Source organism: Ctenopharyngodon idella, chromosome 17, assembly GCF_019924925.1.
Source record: "Ctenopharyngodon idella isolate HZGC_01 chromosome 17, HZGC01, whole genome shotgun sequence".
Classification (NCBI taxonomy): domain Eukaryota; kingdom Metazoa; phylum Chordata; class Actinopteri; order Cypriniformes; family Xenocyprididae; genus Ctenopharyngodon; species Ctenopharyngodon idella.
The window spans coordinates 9,897,318-9,907,829 of NC_067236.1; the positions used below are offsets into that span (position 1 = coordinate 9,897,318).

The following is a 10,512-nucleotide window of genomic DNA, read 5'->3' on the forward strand; positions in this document are numbered from 1 at the left end:
AATGTACTGATCTTATCTATTAATAGTTAATAGTTTGTTATTATAGTTATTAATGTATAGTTATTAATAGTTTTTTTTTTTTTTTTAATTATAAAAATACATTTTAAAATAGTAAAGTTAAAGTCACCATGAAATCAAAATGGACAATTCTTATTATTTATGGAATATTGCAGTATTTATTATAAATGATTTATCCATTTTAATTAATGTGCCCTCCATAATCTTTAATCAAAATAACCTCTTGCAACGATATCTCTTCTCTGTGGATGCGAGGGCGGGACAACCTGTCACTCACATGAGATCACAGCAATAGCAAACCACAACCATCAAATGATCCAATCCATGAACAAAATCAAGTCCTGCCTTACTTTTTTTTTTTTTTTTTTCTGGTTTGGGAAGCCGTTTCACTCAGATATGTGTCACAATAGGGAAGAAATGACAGCTTGCGTTTAATGCCAAATTTAATAAATGATTAACAAATTAAAGTGTAAGTAAAGATAAAAGAAACCGACTATATTATCTCATTTGAAACCTCAGGACTTCCTGACAGAATTAATCCAGCTAATCTGCACTGCCATCTAGTTTTGGTTGTCCTGCTGTTGTATTATGGGTGAAAACAGAATGAATAATCCTGCATGCTTGCATTGTTCATCACAGTAAATGAGCAGATTTACAAAGCACAGCTCAAGAAAATGAGCGATCATTCAGGGGGTAAACTGCTATTTTTGCGGCTATGGGATGTGGATGATGAAGACTCCATGGATGGTCAAACGGACAGACCATCAGCAGGTAAGGATTCACGCAGAAGCAGTTTGGAGTGTCATCAACACACTGCGACTGACATTATTCTGCTTGGTTTTGAGTGTGTTTGGAGTAAGATTGTTGAAGGATCTCGTGGAGCCATCAATGTGTGTGTGTTTTGTTAAGTTTATGGGCTTCAAGTGTCTGGGTGAGTTCACCTGTATGGTTTTCTTGTAGGGTGTGCTGACCAGACCACTTTGGATTTAATGAGCCCGCAGGAGAAGAAACGACAAGATTACATTCATGAGCTCATTCAAACTGAGGAGAAATACATGGAAGACCTACAGCTGGTCCTAGAGGTACACACCTATTTTACATTCACATTTTATCCAAAGCAACTTAGAAATGTTTGTTTTTTTTTACACAAGCAATTTACCAGAAAGACACAGTTTTAGTGGTGCCGCGATTTCAAAAAGAGTAAACCAAAATGATGCAAAGGTATATTTGACAAATATATTTTTACATTTTATTATAACTTTTGATTATTTATTTAGTATATTATATAAGGAAAGTCTATATTTTTGGTTTATTTATTGTAATGATTTTATTTATTCATTTAATTTTTTTGCAGTTCATGGTCCTTTTAGTATGACTTTTTTTTTTTTTTTTTTTTTTTTCCCAAAGTACAAAATTCTCAAGTATTGTAATAATAAAGTATAATAATTAATAATAGAGTTATAAAATAGTATAATTATTATACAATAAGTAGTTTTATTAAATAATTATTTTGGATTTATTTAATAAAAAATATTTTATAAAATAAATTACTTAATTGTTAAAGGAACACTCTACTTTTTTTTGAAAATAGGCTCATTTTCCAACTCCCCTAGAGTTAAACAGTTGAGTTTTACCGTTTTCGAATCCATTCAGCCAATCTCCAGGTCTGGCAGAACCACTTTTAGCATAGCTTAGCATAGTTCATTGAATCTGATTAGACCGTTAGCATCTCGCTCAAAAGTGACCAAAGAGTTTCAACATTTTTCCTATTTAAAACTTGACTCTTCTGTAGTTATATCATGTATCAAGACCGACGGAAAATGAAAAGTTGCGATTTTCTAGGCCGATATGGCTAGGAACTATACTCTCATTCCGGCATAATAATCAAGGAACTGTGCTGCCGTACCATGGGTGCATCAGGCGCAATGATATTACGCAGCGCCTGTGACCCCCTGCTTGCACAGGGAGCGTGCCTTGCAACCATGGAGACATTTGTGAGAGATGCTGCGCAATATCAAAACAGTAAAACTCAACTGTTTAACTCTAGGGGAGTTGGAAAATGAGCCTATTTTCAAAAAAAAGTGGAGTGTTCCTTTAAAGCTATAGTGCGTTTTTGTGTCATATTTGATTTAAATATTTTTACTGATTATAAAATATTTACTTCCTTGTTGTCTCTTTAAAGGTCTTCCACAAGCCCATGTCTGAATCAGGCCGTCTCACTGAGGCTGAAATGAACATGATATTTGTCAACTGGAGGGAGCTTATCCAGTGCAGCTCCAAGATGCACAAGTATGTGAGGCTAACTTGAAAATATATATATTTTCTCCAGTGTACAGTGAGTGTATCATGCATGATGTGTGTATTGGCAGGGCCCTGAAGGCAAGGAAAAAAATGGGAGGAGACAACATGCCTGTTCACATGATCGGGGACACCATGGCCTCTGAGCTGTCACACATGCAGGCCTATATCCGCTTCTGCAGCTGCCAGCTGAATGGTGCCACGCTGCTGCAACAGAGAACTGATCAGGAGCCAGACTTCAAAACTTTCCTTAAGGTAGCCATGCATATTTCACTTGCAACAGCTAAAAAGACATGTTAAAATGCACATTAATATCCTAAGAATCTTCACTTAAAAACTTAATTTAGATTTCCCAGATTTAGATTCAGAATTTGAGTTTTTTGGTTTAAAAATTTCCCTAGTAATAATTAAACTCATTTATTTATTTTCAGAAAATTGCAACAGACTACCGTTGTAAAGGAATGCCTTTGTCCAGCTTTTTACTCAAACCTATGCAAAGGATCACCCGCTACCCTCTCCATATTAAAAATGTGAGTACTGTGAAAATAACATTGTTTTATTTTTCTACATCTCTCATCTTAGATATTGATAGTTAAAGCAAACGATTAGTGTGTTGTTAACCAATACTTGTGTGTGTTTGTGTGTCCAGATCTTGGAATATACTCCAGAGAGTCATGTGGACTATGTGCAGTTGCTAGAGGCTTTGGAGAAGGCAGAGCTGCTGTGCTCTCAGGTGAACGAGGGCGTAAGGGAGAAGGAGAACTCAGAAAGGCTGGAGTGGATCCAATCCCATGTGCAGTGTGAAGGCATCACAGAGGTCAGAAAGCACACCGTTTAGTCATGTGATATTATACCATCTTTTTTCTGGTACAAGAAGTAGCTGATGTTTAAAACATGCATTGCAAGACTGATCATAGGCTGACATCCGGATGTACACTACCATTCAACATTTGGGGTCGGTACAATTTTTTTAATGTTTTCTAAGAAGTCACTTACGCTTATACAAACGGTAATATTGTAAAATATTACTACAATTTAAAAGTTTTCTGTTTTATTATGTTTTAAAAATATAATTTATTCCTCTGATGCAAAGATGAATTTTTAGGAGCCATTACTCCGGTCTTCAGTGTCACATGATCCTTCAGAAATCATTTTAATATGCTGCTGAAGTAACACTTCTTATTATTATCAATGTTGAAAACTGTTGTGCTACTTAATATTTTTATGGAAACCGTGATACATATTTGTTTTTGTTCATGATTCTTTGATGAATAGAAAGTTCAAAAAGAACATTTATTTGAAATAGATTTTTTTTTTTTTGTAACACTGTAAATCTCTACTGTCACTTTTAATCATTTTATATCATCCTTTATGAATAAATAATTTCTTTCAAAAAAATCTTACTGACCCAGATTTGTGAATGGTAGTGTAAAATATTCTGAGGGCTAATTGGCTGAAAGACTTATGCTTAGATTTTCATATATAACGCTTTGAAGGTTCAAGTAGATTTCTTACTTTTCTATTACGTCATTTGTCTAGAATCTGACCTTCAACTCTCTAACCAACTGCCTGGGTCCTCGTAAATTGCTACACAGCGGGAAGGTGTTTAAGACCAAAAGCAATAAGGAGTTATATGCCTTTTTGTTCAACGACTTTCTGCTGTTTACTCAAGCTGTCAGGCAGTTCACTTCTTCAGGAACAGACAGGCTCTTCAACCCTAAATCCAACACCCAGTACAAGATGTATAAGACGGTAGAGTTCCACTCCTCTCTATAGAGTAGTAGTATTCTTATTGTCAAACCTTTGTGGGGGGAAAACCCCTGGGATATTGTTTAATGTGTATGTTTGTGTTCCCAGCCTGTGTTCCTAAATGAAGTTCTGGTGAAGCTTCCGTCAGATCCGTCCAGTGATGAGCCCATCTTCCACATTTCCCACATAGATCGCGTGTACACACTGAAGACCGAGAACATTAACGAGAGGTCAGTTTCAGCCATCACTCTTTATCAGCAAGCCACTATTTACTGCATACATGGGATGTTTTATGAACCGTTCATGGAATGTTGTTATTGCCACACTGTACGAAAAAGGGGGAAAAAAACAACCGCCTATCTCGCTGCTGAAAGTACACTGCAAGAGTAATTGACGGAATTTTAATGCAAATTATTTTATCTGCTTCTGTGAAACTATATATAGCTTTCGTTACACTATAAAATGTTTAACATCTGCCTTATATCCTGCTAGGACTGCATGGGTTCAGAAGATCAAAACTGCATCAGAAGAATTCCTTGAGATGGAGAAGAAAAAACGGGAAAAAGCCTATCAGTGTAAAAAAAACAATTTGGGACCACTAAATATGACTACTCATTTACTACTTACACAACCGTCCAAAGGTTTTGGGTCAGTAATGATTTTTGGAAGAAATTAATACTAGCAAAGGATGCTAAAAAGTGACAGTAAAAACTTTTATAATGTTACAAACAATATCTATTTAATGCTGTTCTTTTGAACTTCCTATTCATCAAAGAATCTTGTAAATAATGTTTCATAGTTTCCAGAAAAAATATAGTGCAGCACATTTGTTTTCAGTATCTATAATAACAATAGATTCTTGAGCATCAAAATCAGCATATTAGAATGATTTCTGAAGGATCATGTGATGATGATGACTGAAGTAATGGATTCTGAAAATTCAGCTTTGCCTTTACAGGAATAAATTACATTTTAAGATATAATCAAATAGAAAACAGAAAATTAATAATGTTTCTTTTACTGTATTTTGATACTTTGGTGAGCATAAGAGACTTCTTTCAAAAACACTAAAGAAATCTTACTGACGCCAAACTTTTGAATGGTAGTGTATGTCATGGTCTTTAAAATGTAAATAATAATTACAACAGGTTGCCTAAGCTCATACTTTTATACTTTTTTTACAGCTCGATCAATGAAGGCAAGTGGAATTGGTCGACTGCTTGTCACCATTTTGGAGGCAACGGAGCTAAAATCCTCCAAACCAAATGGTGAGTGATTCAATCAATCAATCAATCAATCAGTAATGTTCCACAACATCTTATAGTATATTAATACTTTTGTGTTTGTATTTGTGTGTTTTTTTTTTTTTTTTTTTTTTTTTTAATATAGGAAAGAGTAATCCATACTGTGAAGTGACCATGGGTTCTCAAGGCTTCACTTCTCGAACCATCAATGACACTTCCAACCCCAAGTGGAACTTCAATTGTCAGTTTCATATTAAAGACCTATATCAAGATGTCCTCTGCATTACGATATATGAGCGGGAGCAATTTTCACCAGATGGTCAGTATAAAAATAGCGAGTATAATACTATTTCTAAATTATATCATTTAATTAGTCTTGAACTGAGGTCTCTTAATATTTTTAACATGTACAATTACACATTCCCTAAACTGTCATTGTTTCATTTCTTGTTCTCCCTTTATAGACTTCTTAGGTCGCACTGAAGTTCCTGTAGCCACTATTAAGAAAGAGCTTGAGAATAAAGGTCCGTCCACCAGGAGGCTGCTGCTTCATGAAGTTCCCACTGGAGAGGTTTGGGTTCGGCTTGACCTGCAGCTGTTTGACCACAAAGCCCCCTAATGACGAAGAAAGAAGATGATCCTTCGAAACTGCACTTCAAGCACAGCGTCTCACCACTAACTCAAGATTTTCAAGATTGACCTTTGCCTTAAGGTGTTCTCAACTTATGTGGAACATACTAACAAATGTGTGACAATAGGGAAGACAAGTTATGATTCACAACTTTGCCAAGTTTTGCGCTTTTTTTACCAAGTGACATGGGAATTCGATTGTTTGTTTGTTTTATTGCCTAAATAATTTTACCACTGGATGCAGAGATTTCTCAGGACCTATATTTTGCTTCAAATATACTGTCTTTTATTGCTGTATTAAAAGCTATATTTGTTATAATCGTAATTTGCCTAGATCTGAAGTTGATGAGAACTTTTTGTGAACTTGAATATTCTCATGAGGAACACTAAACCAGGTGGTGTTGTTGCTTTAATTAATTATCTGTCTGCCTTACCTGCCAATTCTTCCATTTAACTTCACCGTTAAAGACATAATTTGCACCAGCCAACTGATCCAGCCAACTTTAAAATCTTATAACAGCTTATTTGTCTGTGTAACAAGAAAGGAACTTATTTTGCAGAGCTTACTAGTTTTTATTTACGAAGGTACAAATGAGGTGACTAACAAGGGATTATTGGTTAAAGGTCTAATAACTGTTGATTTTTGTGTGCTTGACTGAGTTTTATTTATGTTAATTTATGCGTCTTTGACTATCTGCACATTTTACGCTGCCCAGTATATCTGGATTGCCATAAAGCATTCAGATAAGGTCTTAATAGTGTATATTTTTGCTGAGTTGGAGTAGTATGAATGTTTACTCAAGAGACTGAGTCCCTGAGTTTGTCTTTTAGGTTTATTTGTTTGAGTTTTAAATATACATGTAATAAAGTTTGTTGAATATTCTGCAAATGTTTTTTCCCCTCACCCTTTTTCCCTTTCTCTATCCTTTGCTAGGTTTTGTTCTTCATTATAGCCAAGTATTCGTTTTGAGAAAAGCTCTAGTATTGTATTATACTAAAGGCATCTAAGCACAAATATGCAACAAAATCAGGTTTCAGATGCAAATAAAATTAATTTGAAAATGTTGTAAAGTGCACTGGGTGATTGTGTTCAAAACAGATTAAATATTTTATCAACTTAACAAGTACAATATTTTTTAGTTTATAAAATACATAGTCAAAACGCCCACTTATGAATATTAATTAGAGATCTCGAACGTTTCTTGGTAACCTTGGAGCGTCTGTTCATATTCATGAGTCAGGCGCCAGGCGGTTGTTAAGGGCGACCTAACCGCTGAGTGTGCGACATATCTAATAAACAGTTTGAGAATTTTTTGAAGTAATTTGTTAGATATGGATATGAACCCATTTCCAAAGTTATTAGAAGACGGTCTCATTAACACGAAACATGTAGAGTGTGCAGCGATACTGGCGGCTAAAACAGGCGAGGTAACGGCTGCATTCAATTTTACAGTAAGTTTACTGCAAGTCTGCATTTTTAACAGATAAACCTGTTATTTTTAAGTTTTATAATATTTCTTCAGGACAAATTGTCAATTTAGTTGAATCAATCTAATGTCTTCAAACAGGTCTGTCCAGAGCAAACACATATGTTTATAGACTCATTCAAACACGTGAATGTAACGAGGCAGAGAGGACTCAACTTCAAGAACAAGCTCTACACCTGCGTGCGTGCTGACAATCACTCGATATACGCTAAATGTGTAAGTAACACACTATCCCCTGGTTTCACAGACAAGGCTTAAACTAGTCCCAGACTAAAATGCATGTTTGAGCTGTTTTAACTGAAAGCAACTCGCAATGACATATCTTAAAATATGTCACTGCCATTGTTTTGTCTCAAGATGCACACCAGTGATGTTTTTTCTACGGTACGTTTATAAAAGCTACGTAAATACCCTAATTGAACTAAGGCCTAAACCTAGCTTAATCTAAGCCCTGTCTGTGAAACCGGGCCTAAGTAATCTACATGTTTAATTAAACCTGCTCAAAATGTACAAATGTACAACACAGACACTATAGGGACTAGAAGCAGCAGAAAAATGATTAATATATCTCCCGCCCCCTATTAAAAAAAAAAAAAAAAAAAAAAAGGGTTTCTCAGAAGAGTATGACGTCATAGTTGGGTTATATCAAAATACCTTTAAGGATATATATATATATATATATATATATATATATATATATATATATATATATGTCTTTGGTTATATACAGTGGGTACGGAAAGTATTCAGACCCCCTTAAATTTTTCACTCTTTGTTATATTGCAGCCATTTGCTAAAATCATTTAAGTTCATTTTTTTTCCTCATTAATGTACAAACAGCACCCCATATTGACAGAAAAACACAGAATTGTTGACATTTTTGCAGATTTATTAAAAAAGAAAAACTGAAATATCACATGGTCCTAAGTATTCAGACCCTTTGCTGTGACACTCATATATTTAACTCAGGTGCTGTCCATTTCTTCTGATCATCCTTGAGATGGTTCTACACCTTCATTTGAGCCCAGCTGTGTTTGATTATACTGATTGGACTTGATTAGGAAAGCCACACACCTGTCTATATAAGACCTTACAGCTCACAGTGCATGTCAGAGCAAATGAGAATCATGAGGTCAAAGGAACTGCCTGAAGAGCTCAGAGACAGAATTGTGGCAAGGCACAGATCTGGCCAAGGTTACAAAAAAATTTCTGCTGCACTTAAGGTTCCTAAGAGCACAGTGGCCTCCATAATCCTTAAATGGAAGACGTTTGAGACGACCAGAACCCTTCCTAGAGCTGGCCGTCCGGCCAAACTGAGCTATCGGGGGAGAAGAGCCTTGGTGAGAGAGGTAAAAAAGAACCCAAAGATCACTGTGGCTGAGCTCCAGAGATGCAGTCGGGAGATGGGAGAAAGTTGTAGAAAGTCAACCATCACTGCAGCCCTCCACCAGTCGGGGCTTTATGGCAGAGTGGCCCAACGGAAGCCTCTCCTCAGTGCAAGACACATGAAAAAACACCTGAAGGACTCCAAGATGGTGAAAAATAAGATTCTCTGGTCTGATGAGACCAAGATAGAACTTTTTGGCCTTAATTCTAAGCGGTATGTGTGGAGAAAACCAGGCACTGCTTATCACCTGTCCAATACAGTCCCAACAGTGAAGCATGGTGGTGGCAGCATCATGCTGTGGGGGTGTTTTTCAGCTGCAGGGACAGGACGACTGGTTGGAATCGAGGGAAAGATGAATGCGGCCAAGTACAGGGATATCCTGGACGAAAACCTTCTCCAGAGTGCTCAGGACCTCAGACTGGGCCAAAGGTTTACCTTCCAACAAGACAATGACCCTAAGCACACAGCTAAAATAACGAAGGAGTGGCTTCACAACAACTCCGTGACTGTTCTTGAATGGCCCAGCCAGAGCCCTGACTTAAACCCAATTGAGCATCTCTGGAGAGACCTAAAAATGGCTGTCCACCAACGTTTACCATCCAACCTGACAGAACTGGAGAGGATCTGCAAGGAGGAATGGCAGAGGATCCCCAAATCCAGGTGTGAAAAACTTGTTGCATCTTTCCCAAAAAGACTCATGGCTGTATTAGATCAAAAGGGTGCTTCTACTAAATACTGAGCAAAGGGTCTGAATACTTAGGACCATGTGATATTTCAGTTTTTCTTTTTTACTAAATCTGCAAAAATGTCAACAATTCTGTGTTTTTCTGTCAATATGGGGTGCTGTGTGTACATTAATGAGGGAAAAAAATGAACTTAAATGATTTTAGCAAATGGCTGCAATATAACAAAGAGTGAAAAAATTTAAGGGGGTCTGAATACTTTCCGTACCCACTGTATATTATATGTGTACTTTCATTTAAGTAGTTGCGGTGAACGACTACATTAAATATATTTTTTTATTTTAAATATATAATATATATATTTATATATATATTCCCATTTGCTCAAATAGCAAAAGAAAAACTCCACAATAGTTTTTTCACAACTTTAAAAAAGAGGAAGATGTTGATTTTACCATCACTCCCTTTAGCCGCTGTTTTAGACCATTTCAAAAAAATTAAATATATATGTAAAAAATCTGCAGGATTTACTGTGCTGATGACCATTAAATGCGTCATCACAGTCTGTGAAAAGGCTCCAGTGCAGATAAATTGTATATAACCACATCATCACTTTTTCATCACATCAAAATTCATTGACTGATTTTTCATTGTCTTTGTTTAGGAAGGACATGGCCTGATATTGGTGAGAACTGCACTGTATGTGATTGTCGCCACATACTCACAGAGCATGTATCCAAGTATCTGTGTGGAAGCAGTTGAGAAACTAGGTAGGCTAAATTCCAAACCAAAAGTTCAGTTAATTTTTCTGCTCTATTTTAATGTTTTTTGATCATAGTTTATGCATGTATTTTAGCCGAGTATCTGCGTGAAAAGGGAAAATGAAGCTCATCGTATCAGATCTGAAGAGGTGAAGAAGTTGTTCAGTGTCACTGTAGTAGTACTGATGAGAAACTATAAACTGCACTCAATCTGCTTAGCTGCAGGAACACCAAGGTATGTTGTTTCAGTACTGC

The 10,512-nt window shown here is 36.1% G+C and overlaps 2 protein-coding genes across 5 annotated transcripts in view; both read left to right on the top strand.

Moving 5' to 3' along the window:
- itsn2b (intersectin 2b) overlaps positions 1–7,004 on the top strand; it is a 31,513-nt gene extending 24,509 nt beyond the window's left edge. For all 4 annotated transcript variants that reach the window (XM_051867119.1, XM_051867120.1, XM_051867121.1 and 1 more), the window contains 11 exons: positions 979–1,100; positions 2,201–2,307; positions 2,388–2,571; positions 2,748–2,846; positions 2,966–3,133; positions 3,856–4,068; positions 4,174–4,295; positions 4,558–4,640; positions 5,250–5,333; positions 5,455–5,628; positions 5,774–7,004. In XM_051867119.1, coding sequence (XP_051723079.1) covers positions 979–1,100; positions 2,201–2,307; positions 2,388–2,571; positions 2,748–2,846; positions 2,966–3,133; positions 3,856–4,068; positions 4,174–4,295; positions 4,558–4,640; positions 5,250–5,333; positions 5,455–5,628; positions 5,774–5,928 — 1,511 coding nt within the window. In that variant the 3' untranslated portion in view covers positions 5,929–7,004. The remainder of the gene's footprint in view (positions 1–978; positions 1,101–2,200; positions 2,308–2,387; positions 2,572–2,747; positions 2,847–2,965; positions 3,134–3,855; positions 4,069–4,173; positions 4,296–4,557; positions 4,641–5,249; positions 5,334–5,454; positions 5,629–5,773) is intronic.
- A 94-nt stretch (positions 7,005–7,098) lies between these two features.
- pfn4 (profilin family member 4) overlaps positions 7,099–10,512 on the top strand; it is a 29,080-nt gene continuing 25,666 nt past the window's right edge. The window contains exons 1-4 of the mRNA XM_051867128.1: positions 7,099–7,391; positions 7,508–7,642; positions 10,161–10,266; positions 10,353–10,492. Of these exons, the coding sequence (XP_051723088.1) occupies positions 7,272–7,391; positions 7,508–7,642; positions 10,161–10,266; positions 10,353–10,381 (390 nt within the window). The 5' untranslated portion in view covers positions 7,099–7,271 and the 3' untranslated portion in view covers positions 10,382–10,492. The remainder of the gene's footprint in view (positions 7,392–7,507; positions 7,643–10,160; positions 10,267–10,352; positions 10,493–10,512) is intronic.